This window comes from Quercus suber, unplaced genomic scaffold (assembly GCF_002906115.3).
Source record: "Quercus suber isolate HL8 unplaced genomic scaffold, Cork oak 2.0 scaffold_865, whole genome shotgun sequence".
In the NCBI taxonomy this organism is placed as follows: Eukaryota; Viridiplantae; Streptophyta; class Magnoliopsida; order Fagales; family Fagaceae; genus Quercus; species Quercus suber.
Window position 1 is genome coordinate 143,188 of NW_027070295.1, and position 23,184 is coordinate 166,371.

The 23,184-nt window shown below is 33.6% G+C and overlaps 2 protein-coding genes and 1 non-coding gene across 3 annotated transcripts; all 3 read left to right on the top strand.

Annotated features, from left to right (window-relative positions):
• The first annotated feature begins 10,490 nt into the window (after positions 1-10,490).
• LOC112033395 (small nucleolar RNA snoR20a) lies at positions 10,491-10,582 on the top strand. The gene has a single exon (XR_002885220.1). It is a non-coding gene; the product is annotated as a small nucleolar RNA snoR20a (small nucleolar RNA).
• A 197-nt stretch (positions 10,583-10,779) lies between these two features.
• On the top strand, positions 10,780-11,867 carry LOC112035338 (late embryogenesis abundant protein At1g64065). Its single transcript, XM_024068167.2, is given in 2 exon segments — positions 10,780-11,234; positions 11,236-11,867. Coding segments are annotated over 2 exon segments (585 nt in total). The 5' UTR covers positions 10,780-11,130; the 3' UTR covers positions 11,717-11,867.
• A 9,999-nt stretch (positions 11,868-21,866) lies between these two features.
• Positions 21,867-22,771, top strand: LOC112016880 (late embryogenesis abundant protein At1g64065). Its single transcript, XM_024049341.2, has one exon. It carries the CDS (start codon positions 21,972-21,974, stop codon positions 22,614-22,616), a length of 645 nt encoding a protein of 214 aa, XP_023905109.1. The 5' UTR covers positions 21,867-21,971; the 3' UTR covers positions 22,617-22,771.
• Positions 22,772-23,184: the final 413 nt, after the last annotated feature.

Consider the following 23,184-nt stretch of genomic DNA (forward strand, 5'->3'; position numbering starts at 1 on the left):
CCCAATAACCTATAAGTAGTATAGATAATAATGGGGTAAGACAAATGTATGATTCATGATAATAGACATTTTACAAAACATGTTATAATTGGGGAATTGCCAATTAAAATTTACATAGTCATTTTTATTAATAACACGACAACAATAATTGAAATAATGTTGCACAGAGTTTCTCAAAATAATTCATTACGAAACTGCATAGTATGCATTGTGAGCCATAACATGACTAATCTTAAACAGGAAAAGAATACCCAATGCCACATGATAAGTCATCACATAGCTAGATGGAACCAACGTCACAAAGACACAATAACCACAGGAAGACGGAGTTCAATAATCGTCACATAGACGAGGTGATATCAAAAGGCTGAAGTATTAGGCTAGATAATCACTAGGTACCATCATGACTCAAGTATTAAGCTAGGTAATCATTGGCAAGGCTTTCAGACCCGGACCGTTCATTGAACCGTAAAAGGGAGAGGGTCAAGGTTTTTGAAGTCGAACCGAGGTTGAACCGAGGTCGAACCGTGATGACGTCATAATTAATTTAATAATTAATTAAAGCCTAAATATAGATATTAAATTTATAAAACTAGTAAAATTGACTAATATATCTATATATGTGAGGGAAATTTAATGATTTTCAAGCATATATTTAATAATTAAATAAGAAAGTTAATAAAATAAAATAATAACCATGAAAACATTAAAATTTATGATTAATTTTTGAAGTAAAGTTGAATATCTTTGAAAGATTTTAATTATAATTTTTTTTTATTCCTTGTAAGAGATGGATAATTTAATTAAGTAGAATAAAATTGTGTTAAGTTGTTTTAAAAAAAAAAAAAAATTGCTAAGGGGTTGGACCGCACGGTTCTTGACCGGTTTGTACGGTCCAACCCCGGTTTTAGGGGTTCACGGAATTGCCACATATGCTCGGTTCTTTATGCTTAAAAAACCGGTTTTTATCACGGTTCACGGTTTTTACGGTCCGACCTCCCGGTCCAGTCCGGTTCTGAGAACTATGATCATTGGTTCAACACAGTCCTATAATCCAATGTGGAATTGTGGATTACGTTAATTTTCCAATTAAGATAACTTAAGATTCAACATTTTTAGAATTTCCAAATAATCCAATAAATTCATGAAATCAATTATCCAAATTATTAAATCAAATATGCTCATATTTTACAAGATAATAAATCACGAATTTCTCCTTATATATATATATATATTTATATATTAACATATTGCATTTTTTATAAATCGATAAATAACAAGAACAATACAACATTATATTTTTTTAGAAGTCATGATATATAATAGAAATAAGTATGTACGCAGCGGAAGATGAACGGATTTACTTTATTCGTAATCTATAACATACACTATGCAATTTTCAGAATTCGAGAATAAGATAGCATACTTTGAAGCAGTGAATTTCAAAACAAAGATCGAAGCAATTGGGAATACTCTTAATCTTCACTCCAATTCCACTAATGCCCAAGAAGTGTGGACTCTCAATTAGTTACAAAAGGAAAATCAAAAGAGTGACTCACACTCTCATACACACCACCTTTCAATGATGTTTTTCACTCACAAATAATTCTGTACATTTTTCCTTTTGTATCCAACCAATTATCTAATTGGACTGGCCTTTTGGGCATTTCCAATTGGGCTTAAGTATGTGACTTGGAGTGGGACCAAAATGGACCAATAAGACACTAGCTCCAATGGGCCTTGGGCTTTTCTGTCAACTTTTGAGAAGTCCAAAGTTACCATCAACTATATTTAATACTACTATATAAATATAATTGCACTCTACGCCTTGTCTATAAATTATATCCCAATACTTTATTGTACATGCAAACCCTTTCATAAAATATTCGTAGTAATACAAAGTCATAAATGTGGACTGTCATTTTGTAAATTACTACATCTTAATCCTTGAGTACCTGGTTTAATCCTTTTAAGTTATTCTACATATATTTATGAAATCCAATTTCATAAATATATATATATATATATACACTTTAGTACTTTCTTACCAAAGTGGTTAGGCCTAACTCTTTGAATAACAAACCCATTAAACTTATCTCAAGGGAATATTTTATATCTTCGTTAAGAGATTATGAATTCCATCTTGAGAATATATGTTCCATCAATACTAAATTTGGTTGCCCAACATACTGAGGTTTTGACATTTACTTTAGATCTCACTCCTGATATATCAAAGCAACCTACATTTCATGATCAAGTCCATTATTCTCTCAGGATTAAGAGTTCATGCAAATATAAGTTGTGAGATTTATTATTCATTTGACAGTTCTTAGGAGAATAACAAATCTCATAGAGGTCCAGTTCAATATGTCTTAACTCTTAAAACATATCAACATATCAACTAGAAGTCTCCAATTCCATGATCAAGACAAATCATCGTAATTGATATGTTATAGTCTTCGCAGATGAAATGCCCAATTTCATCACCGACTACGAACTATAATTCTGAGTTTACAAAGAACTTGTGACTTATATCTTTTGTGACTAAATTACATAAATCACATACTATGCATCTCATGGACTATGTGATAATGTTCGAATATTCATGTTACCATTATTTCAGATAATAATAATAAAACGACTTTATTTAACACAATATTAAGTCATACATAATGTCATACACAATGTCACACTTAATATCATACATAGCATCATACAATAGGATTTAAGGGCACTAATCTTAACAATCTCCCACTTGCCCTAAAGACTATTGTGCATTAATCTAACTCCCATTCCCTCCAAATGTGACTCGAAAGTCTTTTGAGGCAAGACTTTAGTAAATGGATCTGCTAGATTATTTGTACTTTCAATCTTTGCTACCACCACATCTCCATGAGCAACAATATCTCGAATGATATGACACTTCCTTTTAATGTGCTTTCCTTTCTTATGATTCTTCGATCTTTAGATTGTGCAACTGCTCAACTGTTGTCACAAAACAATCTAATTGGAACTTGCTCCATTCTCATTACACCAAGGTCAGAAAGGAATTTCTTGAGCCATACAGTTTCTTTTGCTGCCTCATAAGCAGCAACATATTCTGCTTCCATGGTGGAGTCCGCAATACAAGACTGCTTAATACTCCGCCAACTTATGGCTCTACCTACCAAGGTGAAAACATATCCTGATGTGGATTTTCTGAAATCTAGATCCGATTGAAAGTCTGAATCTGTATAGCCAATAGGTATCAAATCCTTACTTCGGTAAATAAGCATAAAATCTCTCGTTCTCCGTAGATACTTGAGAATATGATTTACAGCTTGCCAATGTTTTTGCCCTAGATTTGATTGATATCGACTGACCATTCCTACTGAATAACAGATATCTGGTCTAGTACAAAGCATGACATACATAAGACTTCTCACTGTCGAAGCATAAGGAACTTGTCTCATCAAATCTTCTTCCTCTTGAGTCTTAGGCTTTTGGTCATCAGATAGAGGAACTCCATGTCTGAAAGGAAGTAATCCTTTCTTGGAGTTTTGCATGCTAAACCGTTCTAGAACCTTATCTATATATCCAGCTTGTGATAAGCCTAACGTCATATTCTTGCGATCTCGCCAAAGCTTGATCCCTAGAATAAAGTTAGTTTCACCTAAGTCCTTCATATCAAATTGGCTTGACAATCAAACCTTTACTGATGACATTCCCCCTACATCATTTCTAATGAGTAGAATATCATCAACATAAAGCACTAGGAACATTACTACTTTATCTCGATGTCTTTTGTACACACATGGTTCATCAAGATTTTGCTCAAAACCAAATGATTTGATTGCTTGATTAAATCTGATGTTCCATGACCTAGATGCTTGCTTAAGTCCATAAATGGACCTTTTCAACTTGCATAGCATATGCTCTTGGTTCTTAGCTATGAAACCTTTCAGTTGCATCATATAGATTTCCTCTTCAAAATTGCCATTAAGAAATGCAGTCTTGACATCCATTTGCCAAATCTCATAATCAAAATGAGCAGCAATGGATAAGAGAATTCTGATAGATTTAATCATTGCTACTGGAGCAAAGGTTTCATCATAATCAATACTTTCTTTTTGTGTATACTTTTTCACCACTAGCCTTGCTTTAAAGGTTTCAACCTTTCCATTTATCCCTCTCTTACTCTTGTAAATCCATTTGCAACCAACAGGTTTAATGTCGTTAGGCGCCTCTACAAGATCCCAAACTTGATTGGAATACATGGAATCTAATTCAGATTTTATAGCTTAGACCTAATGATGTGCATCTATATCTCTCATTGCCTCTTCATAAGTGTAGGGATCCGATTCAACCTCTTCAGAGATAGCTTCATAAGTTTCTCCAAAACCTATGAATCTTATAGGAGGCCGAACAATTCTCCCACTACGACGAAGTACTTGTGTACTAGACATCTCATAAGTAGTATCTTGCAGTGTATCTAATATAGCCACATCATCCCTAGTTTCATCCATTGGTTGTTTATTTACAGGTTCATTCATTTAAGATAATACAACTCTACTTCTAGGAGTAAAATTATTCATATAGTCATTTTCCAAGAATTTGGCATTTGTGCTAACAAACACTTTATTATCTTTATGACTGTAGAATAAACCTCCAACAGTTCCTTTTGGATACCCTACAAAGAAAACCATTTCTGTTTTGGACTGTAACTTGTCAGACTTTCCTTTTAACACATGTGCTGGACAACCCCAAATATGGAGATGTCTCATACTAGGTTTATGCCCATTCCACAACTTAACAGGTGTTTTAGGAACAGACTTCGAAGGTACTAAATTCAGAAGATACATTGTAGTGTTTAAGGCATATCCCAAAAATAAATAGGTAGAGTTGAATAACTCATCGTGGACCTAACCATATCTAAAAGTGTCCTATTCCTTCTTTCTGCTACACTATTTTGTTGTGGATTTCCAGCTGCAATCAATTGGGATTCAATCCCCTTTTTAGTTAAGTAATCCTTAAAATCCCCAAGAAGGTATTCGCCACCTCGATCAGATCGAATGGCCTTTATGTGTTTGCCTAATTGATTCTCAATTTCAGCTCTAAACTCTTTGAACTTTTCAAAGGCTTCGAACTTTCGTTTCATTAGGTATACATAACCAAATCTAGAGTAATCATCAGTGAATGTGATGAAATACTCATGGCCACCTCTTGCCTGGATTGACATAGGACCACATACATCAGAATGCACTAGTTCTAGCAAATCTTGTGCTCTTCTACCTTTTACATTAAAAGATCATTTTGTCATTTTACCTTCCAAACAAGATTCACAAACTGAAAATTCATCAAAGTCCATAGGCTCTAAGAGTCTATCTTTGATCAGTCTTTGAATTCTATTTGAATTAATATGACCCAAACGCAAGTGCCAATGATATGCATCACTAGTAGAAGGAAACTTTCTCTTTAATAATTTCACATGTGAGTTATTATCTAATTCAGAATTACATAATTCATGCTTATCAGGAGTTAAAATATAAAGACCATCCACAATATTGCCAGAACAGATAAACATTTTACCCTTCTTTATTACAACACTGTCTTTAGGGATAGCACAATATCCATGTTTACTTAAGTAAGTAGCAGAAATTAAATTCCTAAGAACATTAGGTACATATAGACAGTCTTCCAATACTAAAACTCTTGACTTAAAACATAAATTAAACACTCCAACAGCTACAACCGGAATCCTGCTCCCATCTGCCAAAGTAAGAAACAACTCTCCTTCTTTAAGCTTTCTGGTCTCCTGGAATCCCAGCAAGGAATTGCAGATATGATTAGTACAACCTGAATCCACACACTAGAAATCCGTGGGATTCTGTACCAAACATATTTCTAGAAGGAATGTATTATTCATACCCTTATTTTTGGTAGCCTTGAGTATTAGACAATTTCTCTTCCAATGTCCTTTCTCACTACAATGGAAACATTTTCCTTTGAGCTTCTTTCCTTTGTCAGCAACCCCTAAGGCAATTTGTTTACCTTCTTGCTTGGTGAAGTCCTTCTTCTTCTTATTCTTTTTACCCTTGCCTTTCGACTTAGGTTGAGAAGTAGAAGCTACACCAACATTGACTTCAACATTGGAAGTACCAAGGATGCCTTCCGCCGCTACCAATTCAGATAATGTATAAACCTTTTTGTTCATATTGTAATTAAGTCTAAATTCCTTGAATGATTTCGGTAGTGACTAGAGTATCATATCCACTTGGGATTCTCCATCAATATTGGCACCTAAAACCTCCAATGTGTTCAGATTAGAGATCATTGTAAGACAATGCTCCCTTACTGAACTTCCTTCAGTCATTTTGGTATTATAAATTTGCCTTATAGTTTCTTGCCTTACAGAACGGCCTTGCTCACCAAACATCTCCTTCAGACTTAGCATAATGTCTAAAGCTAGTTCTACATCCTGCATTTGATGCTGTAGAACATTTGAGATAGATGCTAGGATGTAGCACTTGGCCATCTCATTAGATTTCTACCAACGATCATATCGCTATTTTTCCTCAGAAGGAGCATCTAATGAAGGAAAGCTAGGACATGGTTTAGTAAGAACATACTTATAGTCTTCAGCAGTAAGAACAATGTCCAAATTTCTTTTCCAATCAACATAGTTGGATCTAGTCAGGTTGTTTTGATTAAGAATAGTAACAAGTGGGATAAAAGATGTCATGTTCAAATCTGAAAAGAATAAACATGAATATAATAAGTAAACTGGACATTATCAATTTAGCATATAAACATATAGTATGAAACCTTAATAAAACCATAATATAATATATGCATCGACAACTCAATCCCGTATTCAATATCTCTCAGCATAGAGTGAATATAAAATACTATGATTGATTGAGAATTATTCCCATTATTAGTGCTATCATGATAACTCTTATCAAACACTAATAATATGCCGTTTTACATTTGGCCTCTAAATAATGATAGTAAGAACTCAGCATAGAGGATACTATAATATTTAGTCTAGTATATACCATTGTCTAAAATCATGTGTAGCCACATTTCATCCCCTTAATAGGCTTATTTTGTAGTACCATGATACAAAACACTCTCCGCATGGAATGCAAAGCTCAAGGTTAAGACAAGGTGTTTGATCAAACCACTATAAACCAAGAAATTCAATCTTGTAGGACCATAAAATAAATACTCTTTGCATGGAATGCTAAGCTCGAAGCAAAGACAAAGTAGATATCTCACACTACTATGAACCAACAATGGAAGCCGTGAGATCCAACCCTTGTATCTCTCTCCCACTAGATGTTTTAAAGAAAAGGTTTTTAATCATAAAACATGCATAATCTAATTAAACATAGTCTTAGTACTTTTACATGTGAAAACACTTAGAAAATTTTTTCATTTTATTTCTTTCGATCGATCGAATGTGCCCTTCGATTGATCGAAAAAATTAATAAATTCGAACTTGACCTTCTGACTTGTCGATTGATACTCAATTGCCTCTCGATTGATCGAAAAACAGATTCGATCAATCGACTAGCAATCGAAAATCAATCTATTTAAAAAGTCTGATCACTGTCTCACTCGATCGATTGAAAAGATCGATCGAAAGTGATTTTCGATCGATCAAAAATCGCGAAACTCAAATTTCTAGAAATTTTCTAAGGCAGGTTTCTTCATGTTTCATGAACAAACATTCAACATATGAACATTACAGACAGAGATTGATGTCAAAACTGAATTCTATTGATGCTATAGCATTAAGAATCAATTTAACGTGCTTAAATTCAAATTTAAACAACATCATAACATCAATTTCAGTTTTCATCAAATCATAGTTTCAACAATATGCAGAAAATTAAAAAACACAATCTTCTAACAATATGAAACTATCAACTCTAATTCTAAAACTCACAAAATATGTTAAACAAATTAGAAATTGAAGACTGCTCTGATACCAATTAATGGAAATAAGTATGTACGCAGCGGAAGATGAACAGATCTACTTCATTCGTAATCTATAACATACACTATGCAATTTTCAGAATTTGAGTATAAGAGAGCATGCCTTGAAGCGGTGAATTTCAAAACAAAGATCGAAGCAATTGGGAATACTCTTTATCTTCACTCAAATTCCACTAACGCCCAAGAAGTGTGGACTCTCAATTAGTTACAAAAGGAAAATCAAAAGAGTGACTCACACTCTCATACACACCACATTTCAATGATGTTTTTCACTCACAAATAATTCTTTACATTTTTCCTTTTGCATCCAACCAATTATCTAATTGGACTAGCCTTTTGGGCCTTTCCAATTGGGTTTAAGTATGTGGCTTGGAGTGGGACCAAAAGGGACCAATAAGACACTAGCTTCAATGGGTCTTGGGCTTTTCTGTCAACTCTTGACAAGTCCAAAGTTACCATTAACTATATTTAATACCACTATATAAATATAGTTGCACTCTAGGCCTTATCTATAAATTATATCCTAATACTTTATTGTACATGCAAACCCCTTCATAAAATATTCGTAATAATACAAAGTCATAAATGTGGACTGCCACTTTGTAGATTACTACATCTTAATCCTTGATTACTCGATTTAATCCTTTTAAGTTATTCTTCATATATTTATGAAATCCAATTTCATAAATATATATATATATATACTTTATTAATTTCTTACCAAAGTGGTTAAGCCTAACTCTCTGAATAACAAATCCATTAAACTTATCTCAAGAGAATATATATTTCCGTTAAGAGACTATGAATTCTATCTTGAGAATATATATTTCATCAACACTAAATGTGGCTGCCAAACATACTGAGGTTTTGACCTTTACTTTAGATCTCACTTCTGATATATCAAAGTAACTTACATTTCGTGATTAAGTCCATTATTCTCTTAGGATTAAGAGTTCATGCAAATATAAGTCGTGAGATTTATTATTCATTTAACAGTCCTTAGAAGAATAACAAATCTCATAGTGGTCTAGTTCAATATGTCTTAACTCTTAAAACATATCAACACATCAATTAGAAGTCTCCACTTCCATGATCAAGCCAAATCATCGTAATTGATATGTTATAGTCTTCGCAGATGAAATGCCCAATTTCATTACCGACTACAAACTATAATTTTAAATTTACAAAGAACTTGTGACTTATATCTTCTGTGACTAAATCACATAAATCACATACTATGCATCTCATGGACTATGTGATAATGTCCGAATATTCATGTTACCATTATTTCAGATAATAATAATAAAACAACTTTATTTAACACAATATTAAATCATACATAATGTCATACACAATGTCACACTTAATATTATACATAGCATCATACAATAGGATTTAAGGGCACTAATCCTAACAATATGAATGATGGTCCAAAATTTGTTTCAACTATCAATTCCTCTTATGAAAAATTCGTTCAAAGTGGAAGAGTGAAGAAGGAATTATGAAGGGGACTAATTTCGAGAATTTTGATGCAGTTCCCTCAAGTGAAACGATCACGTGCAAAATAACTCAAAGTACAGGCAAACATTCTATCTAATATGTTTTATGTGTGTTGAAAAGTTAATTTGCTCAAGCAAAATTGCTGACAAATTAACTGTAATTTGCAAAATTATGTTAAAAAATTGGCCAAAATGATTGATTTCTATTCCAAAGTTTCATCAAAAGTGACTTTTAAAGGTACACTTTCACTGGGATCTCTTAATAGTTTCCTCAAGTGGACACCACAAAAGGCACGGCCAATCAAGTTATTAGGACCATCACCATATACCTTGGAACCTAGAAACAAAAGGTTCAAGCAATCAAGCCTATTAAGAATGATGTATATAACAAGATTTTACCTATCACAATTATCTAACAGTTGAAAAGATCCACTAGACCAAATTAAATGTCCTAAAATCTAATCCCATTTGCTTGGGGTCAAGGACAGGCTCCCATTTAGGAGTCCTGACAATAACGCTAGAAATGACAAAGAATATAGCACTAAATCAAAATGACTTAAGGCACCACTTTTTTTGATAAGCCATCTTAAGGCACCACTTTAAACAATTTACATTTTGTGAGAATAAACAATTTCAGACTTATTGACCTAATTAAGGGGAATACTTGAACGGCTTTCTTGGTCCCTCATGTCATGCCTATCACAATATTGTTAAGTGTTAACATTACAATGCGATCATAAAAATAAATAAATTGTTGAACTTTCTATGTTTACGCTATACAAAAATTAAAAGAAATACTCCTAACCTTTATTTTAAATTATAATTAAACCTACAGTTCTACCCATGATTTATTAACCTTCAGTCTAAGCTTTATGACTATATTGAATCATATTTTTCTCTAGAAAAAAACTATATTCAATCATAATTAAGTAAGAATGATGTCATGGCAAGTTTTGAGACTATATTGTTATTATTATTTTTCACATTTGGCTCGTGTTTTTTGTTGAAGCCAATGATGAAGATCTTTAATGGTTGACTGAAATGCAAGTTGATAATGAACTTGCTTGTGTCGAAATTCATGAACTAGGACGGTCTGAGGCTTTTATTTATTTATTATTATTATTATTATTATTGTTGTTGAAGAGTATCATTTGATTTCCCACATGGTACCCAAAGAATATGGCGACAAAAAGTCTACGTTTTCCTCTAAGCTTAATAAAATAATCTCCTTTTTTATATATTAAAATATATACTATACATTAGTAATAAAATACTCCTAAAGAATGAGGCCCCAAAACTTCAAAAGTCCTTAAGCAAAACGAATTACAGCATTTTCATTCAAAACACAGTCCGCCAGTCTTCCTAAAACGAGAGGCTTTCTAGATTATACACGTCAAAAATCTCAAGCTGACTCTGATCATTCGCGTTTGATGGCTTCTCTAATAGTTACCACACACAGTAAGCTCTAGTTTCATTATTAATTCACTCCATCAGAAAAATTGTTCGAGCCTTGTATCGATATATAAGCACCCACTCTGCTTCCATTTCTACAAACTACTCCAAGCATCCCAATTAACACCTTTCAGAGAAGGAACTAGCATAAAGAAATAGAAAAAAGCTTTTGCATTTGCTGTTCCTAGAGAAGAAAATGGTTGAGTATGGCACTTTGACATCAGATGAGCTCAGGCGAAAGAAAAGGATCAAGTTGGCCATATATATTGCTGCTTTTGCTGTGTTTCAGACCATTGTCATCGGTATTTGCACTCACTGTGATGCGTGTTAAGACCCCTAAGGTCAGGTTGGGTACTAATATCACGTTCCAGAACTTCAACACTGGAACCCAAGTATCACCTTCCTTTGACTTAAGCTTCACAACCCAAGCTGGAATTAAGAATACAAACTTTGGTCCTTACAAATATGATAGCACCATTGCCACGTTCATGTACCAGGGTGTGACAATAGGGCAAGTCACTATACCTAAGGGTAAGGCTGGGCTCCGCTCGACAAAAAAAGTTACTGTCACAGTTAATGTGAATTCAAATGCCCTGTCAAGCACTACTGGTCTTGGAAGTGAGTTAGGTGCTGGGGTGTTAACTCTGAACGGCCAGGCCAAGCTTAGTGGGAAAGTGGAATTGATGATGTTTGTGATGAAGAAGAAGAAATCTGCCGAAATGAACTGCTCCATGACTATCAATTTGTCATCAAAGGCGATCCAATCTATGATTTGCGAGTGAACATAAAGCTGTTTTGCTTCATCTCTTTTAATTCTATTCTTTTGACGGATTTGTAATTTTTTCTTCTTATAATTATAATCATTTTGTGGGAATACTTGTATTGATCACGATTTACTATATGAGAATATATATATATATATATATTTTTTTTTCTATGGAATGATTTATGCATTAAGTACTATTCTCCCAGATTAAGACACCACCAATAAAAACAAACCAGATTTGACAAATTTGGAAAATAATTAGGACTAGCAGAGTATTCAACAACATGCTAATCTCTCGTGATGAATTTCACCCTAAATTTAATAATAGTGCAGCCTAATTGAGTGTTAGTCAGAGCTCCTTGAGCATCCCTAAATTTTCACCCAAAATTTAACTAAAAGTTAAAAGTCGGCTCTTTTTTTTAAGCTATCCACTTCAAAAAATAAAATAAAAAACTCAGCCACGTCTTTATCGTTTCTTAATTTCATTTAAATATTTATTATTGGTTCTTTTTTTTTATTCTCCAAATTTCTCATCCTCTCTCCTTTTTACTCTTGTTCACTCCCCCTTTGTGCCAGTTCTCCTTTATCCCTTGTGGGTTATGTGTGTGTGTCTCACTCTCTCTCATCACTCCCTTTCCAAACCTTGACACTATTGGCATGCTCAAGTCACCATTAGTTAACACCACTTGAGGCCACCAAGATCTGAGTCAAAATCCCCAGTATAGAAATGGCGTTCTCATTGTCAACGTTAAACACCGAGGTTAGGGATCCTTGTTGTGGTCAATCTTCATCAACCATCGTGGCGAAAACATCTCACCATTGCCAATGACCTCGCCATTGCCATCCTCGCTTGCAATTAATACCGAAGAAGATCATTGGACAAGGACAAGGCCTCCATTAAGCTCGATGATGACGAAGATATGAGTTTAATAAGGGTCGACTCTTTGGTTAGGCCATTTCTTGTGACTGCTAAAAAATGCCCCAAAATTTTATGTCAATAAATGGTCATACTGAAAAAATAATTAATATAAAAATTGCTTACATGGGTTTCTCTCTCTCTCTCTCTCTCAACCAATTAAGTGTCCTAGAAGGCCTCCAAAATGTGCAGTATATTGTGGTATATAAATCTGGAAGATAGATTAAGATCTTATACAATTTTTATGAATGGTTGAGATTAATAGTTACAAAAAGTAACTTTCAATTTTAGTTATTGATTCAAAAAAATTAAGAAAAAATATTAAAAAATGTAAAAAGTAAAAATTAAAAAAAAAGTAAAAAATTAAAATAAAATTGTAAAAAATTAGGGTGAATTGCAACCTGGTACAATATAATATTGTACCGGATCCTAATCCCTGGAGAGACGACCTCGTTCTAGAATCCTAGTATACTATATAATAAGTCTACGCTTCCTATAGAAGCTAGCCGTTAACCAAAAGTTCAAAACGCGTAACAGTAGCGGCATTTCCTTTCAAGTTTCAATCAATCTCCTAATAAAACAAGAAAGCATCTAGAACTAGAAGCAACAATCCCACGCTGATCGGCGTTTGTGGGCTAAATATATATATATATATATATACATATATCCTTTTTAACTTTGCCACGTTTTCCAGGAAGCTCTGGTTGCATTATTATTTCATAATAATGCTAATGATACAAGTTATTTTATAATTTTTTTTACAAAGTATTGATGTGGTAAATGATTTTTAATAAATAAAAAAATAATATTAATGGTGGGTCTATCACACAAAGCTGTCCCAACTCCCAACTACATATATATATACATATATTAAAAGTTAAAATTTAGAGAAAATCCAATTAGATTTCAATTGAATGTTCAATTTTAGGCCACGTATTTCATCTAATTTATAATTTTTGTAGAGATAGAAGTTATTTTACCATTTTTTTTTTTACAAAGTATTGATGTGGTGAGTGATTTTTAATAAATGAAAAAAAAAATGATATTAATGGTAGGCCTATCACACAAAACTATCACAATCATATATATATATATATATATATATTAAAACTTAAAATTTAGAAAAAATCCAATTAGATTTCAATTGGATTTTCAATTTTAGGCCACGTATCTTATCTAATTTTGTAGAGATACAAGTTATTTTACAATTTTTTTTACAGAGTATTGATGTGGTAAGTGATTTTTAATAAATGAAAAAGTGATATTAATGGTGGGCCTATCACACAAAACTGTCCCAACCATATATATATATATATATTAAAAGTCAAAATTCAAAGAAAATCATTAGATTTTAATTGAATTTTCAATTTTAGGCCACACATCTCATCTAATTTTTTATTTTTGTACTAAGTAAATTATTGAGTGTAAAAATTAAAGAGTCCAAATCCAATAGATTCTAAATTGGATTTCAATTAGAGTTCAATTTTTCGCTACATGTCCATCTAATATTTTAATTTTTGTGTGCAAAAACCTTGAAATAGTCAAAATCAAATTAAATTATAAATCATATATATATATATATATATTAGAATAGAAAAAATTTAGGTATTGTTTCTTAGGTTCCTGTAGGGTCTGTTTTTGTTGCCCAAGCCCAAAGCATATGGGTTAAAGGCCCAACGAACCCAGAACAATCAATTTGTAGAGAGTGGATCGAAGGTTTAGGCGCTCGCCGGCCTGCATGAAGCATGAACTACTTTCCTTTTATTGAAAAATACTAAGAACAGTTTACAACTGGGGGATGCTCCTCGGCCCGTGGCCGAGGAGATTTTTCTTCCCCTTCTTCTTTTTCTTCTTCTTTCCTTTACATTTTGCTCACATTTCTTATATATCCCTCTCTTCCTGCTCCTGTTGATCATCTATTGGTCTCCCTCCTGACCGTCTGTCCCATCAGAGGCCATATCCATGCTCCAGTGGTTCACCCTAATCGATGTTGTTCTGTCAAGGGGTTACATCCCCATTAATGCGGCCAGAAGGGTTAGGTGAGCGTATTCAATGCCGATGTGACAGTTCGCCCAGGGCTTGCCCCTTCTTCGTACTTTTATTGCCAACGTGTGGCACTGGGTCCTCTCCTCCTCAAATATTCCAGGAGTCCTTTGGTAGGGTGGTCCTAGTGTTCTTCCGAGGTCTCGGACTCCCGAGGACAGGGTCATCCTCGGACCCATCATGCATCCTCGGCGTGGGCCATTTGGGCCTGGCTCGGAGTGGGCCAAGGCTACCCGATTTTTGGCCCCACAGTTCCTCTCTTAAAATTCTGTCAAGTGATTTTTTTCTCATTGATGGAAGTGTATTTTTAGTTAAGTACAACTACGTAGCTGAATTTTAGGAGGAGAACCTAAAGAATAAAACCTAAGTATTGTACCTAATTTTTGCATTTTTATAAGCTATATATTTTAGAAATGAATATATAGTCTAAAAAAAGTGTAAACTAATACCATGTATAATTTGAACATCTTTTCAAAAAAATTTAAAATTTGAACCATGTAATTGTGACTATTTTTAATTGTACTCGTGCATATGCACAAAGTTACACAATAGTTTACAAAATTGAGAAGCCTTATTTCAAAACTCTCATATGTGAACGTAATTGTCAATGGAGGCAGAGAAGGATAGTGACATTCTTTTTGCTTACTTTTACTACTAAAACTTATTGGTTGAACATTTTCACAAACACCTACCATACTTAGATATTTGAATTTCAGACAGTTTGAACAATGTCTCAAGAAATTATTGCACTGTATATACCATGGGTATACGGTGGTTGTCTACAATGAGTGTGAGGGTCGTTTTGGATTAATGTGAAAATAATTGCTATTTACTTTTTTTTTTTTTTTTTTAGTAAGTAAAAATGTTAGGAAAACCTAGATTCTAGTTGATTTCTTTTTAATCCAAATTCATTAACTTGATTATTTAAATAAGTTATTTAATGCATTCTAGTTTTGTAAGCAATAAGCACAACCATATCACAAATGTTAAATGCACCAAAAAATAAAGAACACACGTAATAAGATTACAAAGAAAAATTCCAATAAGAAAAACCTTGGAGGGGTTTATCAATCATAACCCAACATACTAATTCACTAAATAGAATGCAAGTTTACAATATAAGAATATATTGACCGTAAAATTGCTACCTATAGCATAACTCGCTCATGTAACCACACACCTTGATTCAAGTAGGTTCTTGCAACAGCTTGATCACTTTAAGCAATTTAATGTTCTTCAATATGACGTTGAAGATGATGCTCGATACAAAATTCTACCACAAAAAATTGGTTTTATAGTAGTGTTCCCCCCCCCCCCCCCCCCCCCCCCAACACAAAACTATCACAATCATATATATATATATATATATATTAAAACTTAAAATTTAGAAAAAATCCAATTAGATTTCAATTGGATTTTCAATTTTAGGCCACGTATCTTATCTAATTTTGTAGAGATACAAGTTATTTTACAATTTTTTTTACAGAGTATTGATGTGGTAAGTGATTTTTAATAAATGAAAAAGTGATATTAATGGTGGGCCTATCACACAAAACTGTCCCAACCATATATATATATATATATTAAAAGTCAAAATTCAAAGAAAATCATTAGATTTTAATTGAATTTTCAATTTTAGGCCACACATCTCATCTAATTTTTTATTTTTGTACTAAGTAAATTATTGAGTGTAAAAATTAAAGAGTCCAAATCCAATAGATTCTAAATTGGATTTCAATTAGAGTTCAATTTTTCGCTACATGTCCATCTAATATTTTAATTTTTGTGTGCAAAAACCTTGAAATAGTCAAAATCAAATTAAATTATAAATCATATATATATATATATATATTAGAATAAACAAAATTTAGATATTGTTTCTTAGGTTCCTCTCTTAAAATTCTGTCAAGTGATTTTTTTCTTATTGATGGAAGTGTATTTTTAATTAAGTACAACTACGTAGCTGAATTTTAGGAGGAGAACCTAAAGAATAAAACCTAAGTATTGTACCAAATTTTTGCATTTTTATAAGCTATATATTTTAGAAATGAATATATAGTTTAAAAAAAGTGTAAACTAATACCATGTATAATTTGAACATCTTTTCAAAAAAATTTAAAATTTGAACCATGTAATTGTGACTATTTTTAATTGTACTCGTGCATATGCACAAAGTTACACAATAGTTTACAAAATTGAGAAGCCTTATTTCAAAACTCTCATATGTGAACGTAATTGTCAATGGAGGCAGAGAAGGATAGTGACATTCTTTTTGCTTACTTTTACTACTAAAACTTATTGGTTGAACATTTTCACAAACACCTACCATACTTAGATATTTGAATTTCTGACAGTTTGAACAATGTCTCAAGAAATTATTGCACTGTATATACCGTGGGTATACGGTGGTTGTCTACAATGAGTGTGAGGGGCGTTTTGGATTAATGTGAAAATAATTGCTATTTACTTTTTTTTTTTTTTAGTAAGTAAAAATGTTAGGAAAACCTAGATTCTAGTTGATTTCTTTTTAATCCAAATTCATTAACTTGATTATTTAAATAAGTTATTTAATGCATTCTAGTTTTGTAAGTAATGAGCACAACCATATCCCTAATGTTAAATGCACCAAAAAATAAAGAACCCACGTAATAAGATTACAAAGGAAAATTCCAATAAGAAAAACCTTTGAGGGGTTTATCAATCATAACCCAACATACTAATTCACTAAATAGAATGCAAGTTTACAATAAGAATATATTGACCGTAAAATTGCTACCTATAGTATAACTCGCTCATGTAACCACACACCTTGATTTAAGTAGGTTCTTGCAACAGCTTGATCACTTTAAGCACTTTAATGTTCTTCAATATGATGTTGAAGATGATGCTCGATACAAAATTCTACCACAAAAAATTGGTTTTATAGTAGTGTTTTCACCCCTGATTTTGAAAACTGCCACTATAGGTGACCTACTATGGCACTTTTAGTAACTACCACAATAGTTTGACTTATTACGGCAGTTTAAATCCGACGCTTTAAAACTGCCACTATAGGTAGCCTACTGTGGTGCTTTAGGAAACAACCACAACAGGTTGAATTATTACGGCGGTTTCCAACCCCCGCTTATGGGCGCAAGTGCCCACGACGTGGGTTATCCCCTCATCTTTCGTTGGGAAGTACACCTTGACTTAGGGTGGACCATGGTAGAGGGTGTAAATGGGGATGGGAGGGCGTTAGGCATCCACTATAGGCAATTTTAAAACCTCCATAATAGCTCATTAAGTTGAGACTTTTCTTCAAATTTTATAGACCTATTACGACAGTTTTAAAACCACGCAATAGGTTTTGATATAGTAAATGCCTATTACAGCAGTTTGAAACCACTGCAATAGGTCAAATTTTCACCACGATAGGTTTAACCTATTTAGACTTAAAAATTTCAATCCCCACTTCTTTTTTTAGCTTTCCATTTTTTTTTAAACATAATTTTTGGCATCCAACCCTTTTCCTCTCTCTCTCTCTCTCTCATCCCACCACTGATCTCCATTGTCCACGCCGCCACCGACTACCATCCATGCTATGGCTATCGAAAAAGACATGGTGGGTCTTCTTCCTTCCCCCCCCCCCCCCCCCCCCCCCCCCCCCCCCCCCACCCCCCCCCCTTCCCCTTCTCCTTCCCTTTCACCCCTCTCCTCCGCACCCTTTTAGGTCCCCCTTTCCCCACCACCATGGCCACTTCCCTTACCCACTTCCCTCCTCCTCTTTTCTTACTCAAATCTGACCCCCTCTCCTCCAAAATCTCAATTCCAAAAATACTACCCAAAACCACAGTTTCTACCCAAAGCTAGGTAAGTCTCTCTCCCTCTCTTTTCTATTTTGTAGTTAAATTAGTGTATATATTTTAGTTAAATTTGAAATTTTTTAGTTTTGATTTTGGTTGAAGTTTGGTTTGGATTATGTGTATATATTTGTTTCACTGTTAGTTGATTGTGTGGGTTTTTTTTTTTGTTTAATTTTGGTTAAAGATGTGTGTTTCACTGTTTTGCAATTGTGGGTTTCACTATTAAATTAGTACTAAAATATAGATGTAAATTTTATTCTAATTAAACGGGAGATTGAAGAGAGATAACACAATTGGTAATAGATTTTATTTTATTTTTTACAAGGTTTGACGATTCTAACTGTTCTTAAAATAACGTTTGTTAATCTTAAAATTGACAACTTCATTTTAATGCAATATGATAAATTAGTAATTGTCAAAACCAAAAATAAATAAATAAATAAATAAATTGGTAGAAAAGATAAGTTTTCTCATGTAGCCATTATTTCTAACACTATAGAATACTTCAAATAATATTTAGCTAGCTAATGTGGTGCAATTATTAAGCTTATATTATTATAGCAATGGATAAGAGTTTGATGGACAAAAGGAGGAATTCCCAAGAATATGTTGATGGAGTTGGACAATTCCTGAATTCAAGTGGTAATGGATTAGTCTTATTGTGTTATTCTTTAGTAACATTGTTGTTAAATGAACTTATTGTTGTGGGTTTATTATATTTCAGGATGGTGATGATGTGGATGACCATTCTCTAGTTGCTGTAAATTTATCATCAGGGGGATCCGCATTAGGAAATATGTAGCTGATGGGTTTTTTTGTTCTACTCAATATATTTTAAAGTTTCAAACGTTGATATATATCAAAGTTGGAAACTTTATTATAACATTCTAGATATTTGGAATGTATTCTTTTGGGCATAACTGTTATTATAGTAAAAACTTTTATTTTGGTATCCTAACCTTAATTTGGTAATGTATATTGCATGCATAAAAAATTATAGTTTAAACTAGATCAACTCTTGTATTTAGCATGTTATTTTGTTTAGTTATAAACAAGTTAGGAAAGCAAAAAACAAAGAAAATTTATGTGCCTTAAGAGAGGGGGGGGGGGGGGGGAGCTATAGTAGCGGTTTTGAAGCCGCCGCTATAGGCTATATTAGAAAAATATAAAAATTCTTATAGTGGCGGTTTAAAATTGTTGGTATAGGTTTAACCTACTATGGTGATTTTCAATTTCTAAAAAGCATCTGTATAGGGTTGTAAAACCATTGCTAAAAGCTATATTAGAAAAATATAAAAATGCCTATAGCGGTGGTTTAAAACTTTTGGTATAGGTTCAACCTACTACTATGGTTTTTAGTTTCTAAAAAGCGCTGCTATAGGGTTACAAAACCACTGGGACCTAAACTGACATTGTTCAAACTACTGATGTAGTCATGATTGTTAAAATCCTGATCTAGATCCTACGATCTTATGATTTTCTATCCCACCTGCTCAAAACAATCTGTATCTTTCAAGGATCTTTGTGATTATTTGGGATTGGTAGGATCATATGATTCTGACGATCCCAAATAATCCTGATTTCTTATAATTTTCTTTAACTTGACAGAAAGCTCAGTTGAATCTAAATGAAAATAACATTCTAATAAAGTGTCATATTTTGAGGTTTTTGGTCTCTTTAAATAATGCTTACAAATGAATATAGTGATGTATGGTAATTATATCAAATAGATGCAAATTTTTGGTTTTTTATGAATGAATGTATAATTTATGTGATTATTTAACATACCAATGTGTTTTTTTTTTCTCAAATAATGTAGAATTTTATGATCCACGATGCCACCTTCCTCTCACGATCTTACGTATAATCTCAATTTTGACAACCTTGGGTGTAACTCACCTGGGGCTATTATCACACTTATTGGCTAGCGGTTGAAAGCCCCGACATTAAAAACGCCGAGATAGCCCATTTGGGTCTATACCTGCACTCTCTAGACTATATAGCGGTGCTTTAGAAATGCCAGCATATGTTTGTATTTTTGTATTTTTCTTGTCACACACAAGTCGTAGCAATATCTTCTTAATTCTTCACATTCTCTCTAAGTACACGATGACCTTGACAAGCCTTTAATATGATCTGAGAGACTATTGCATGAATTCCAATGGACTAAACATGCATGTAAAATTGAATTCCAATAGTTCAATTGGTTAATTGTAGTTGAGCTATCTATTGATCTTTAACAAAGTTTGATCAATCAAGCTAGCAGTCGAGGCAACAGACTCAACAACTTCTTGTGCAGTCTTTCAAGTCTTCAATAGAGATATTCAATCACAATTTAAGACACTCCAAACACTTTCATCTCAAGACATACTTTAGACATGTTTTGTATATGGGTTGCCAACACTCAAAGACACTTAAGCTTAATGTAATAAATTAAATGTTAATTATAATTTTCACTCCTTAACTACTGATGTCGCGAAAACCAAAAGAAAGCACACAATGCTCTCTTGATAGTATAGAAACTAAACTATTAACTTCTGGTAACAAACCTTGAATCCATGAGGGTTTTTTCTGAATCTATAAGGAGATAAATTGGAATCCACTAGAGAAAGAATTTGACAAAAGTCTATGTTTATTGAAAAAATAGTCTAATTTGCCTTTGACAGCTACAAAACATATAAATGCTAAGAAAAACATCTGAAACTCTAATTCACACTAATTACAGGATTAGGTAACAAAATAACGAAAATTTTTAAAAATTGCAAAATTGAGTTAAATGCAAAATCATAAATTACTGATCTTAAGAGTCGTCCCATAATAAGTAGTACTTTTTTCTGACTTTTGAGCAAAAATTTATTAAGGAAACAAAAATTATTATAAACGGCAAAACTGCAGTTTTCAAGGCCTAAATAAAGGAATTCGCTATTTTTAAGAGAACCATGTGGCAAAACCACAATTATTGCTCAGAATGCCATTTCGCTTCAGGCTGCCAAATTTCACGTGATTCCAACTCTGAAACCCATGATTTCTATTAGTGTCTTTTGCCTTGCGTGATAATTTGAGGCACATGTGAGAGTCTAGGAAAGTCATAACGGTCTGTTCACCATCAACTACCCTTAACTAGAAGGAAGTTATTTTAGTCATTTTGGTATAGAATGTCAAAGATACGGGAGAATCCTAGTTTTCCTCAAGAAGCTGAAAGTCTTTTAGCAAAACGCGTTGCAGCATTTCGTTTAACTAGTTCTGAAATAAGAGAGCACCTCGTCAGCAATTGCACGCTGAGGCGCGTTTACCACATTTGCCAGGAAGCTCTAGTTGCATTATTAATTCACTCCATCAGCCAAATTGTCCGAGCACTATATATAACCACCTAATCAGCTACCATTTCCATAACTACTTTCAAAAAAATAACTAGCAAGAGCGTAAAGAAATAGAAAAAGCTTTTGTATTCACTGTTCCAAGAGAAGAAAATGGCAGAGAAAACGAACCAGCAGGCATACCCCATGGCATCAGCAAATAAGCAACCCAGAAGTGATGAAGAGTCTGCCACTTTAACATCTGAGGAGCTCCGTAGAAAGAAAAGGATCAAGTTGGCCATATATATTGCTGCTTTTGCTGTGTTTCAGACCATTGTCATCTTGGTGTTTGCACTCATTGTGATGCGTGTTAAGACTCCTAAGGTCAGATTGGGCACTGATGTCACGTTCCAGAACTTCAGCGCTGGTACCCAAGCATCACCTTCCTTTGACTTGAGTTTCACAACCCAAGTTAGTGTTAAGAACACAAACTTTGGTCCCTACAAATTTGATAGCACCACTGCCACGTTCATGTACCAGGGTGTGACAGTGGGGCAAGTCACTATTCCTAAGGGTAAGGCTGGGCTACAATCGACCAAAAAAGTTGGTGTCACAGTAAATGTGAATTCAAATGCGCTGCCGAGTACTACCAATCTTGGAAGTGAGTTAGGTGGTGGGGTCTTAACTCTGAACAGCCATGCCAAACTTAGTGGGAAAGTGGAATTGATGTTTGTAATGAAGAAGAAAAAGTCAGCCGAAATGATCTGCACTATGACTATTGATTTGTCAGCAAAGGCGGTCCAATCTATTATATGCTAGTAAACATAGAAGCTGTTTAATTTCATTTCTTTTAATTCTATTCTTTGAATGGTATTGTAATTGTTTTGATCTTCTTATTATTATAGTTGTTTGGAAATATTTGTATTGACCTTTATTTACTGTGAGAGTTGGAGTATATTTTAGCAAAATTTAAATTTACCGTCTATAAATTTAAATTTGGTGAATTCTCATTTTAGTTCTGTGGGGCCCGTGGGCCTGATAGCCTCGGCCCATCGTGTAGCAAGCCCAAGACCCATGCCGAGGAAGCCTGACCATTCAAGGCTAAATTGGAGAAAACCTCTTTTCCGGATCCACGCCGAGGACCTCCTCGTCCTCGGCATGATAAGGATGATTTTTGGGAAAGACCAGGCCCAAAGTAAGCTGTCACCCTCACACTTAATGCATTCACCTAACCCCTCTGGCCGCATTAATGGGGATATAACCCCTTAGCAGGGCAACGTTGATCAGAGTGAACCACTTGAGTACTGATAAGGCCTCTGATGGGACGGACGGTCAGAAGAGAGGCGAATGGATGATCAACAGATGGAAGAAGGAGATAGGAAGATGA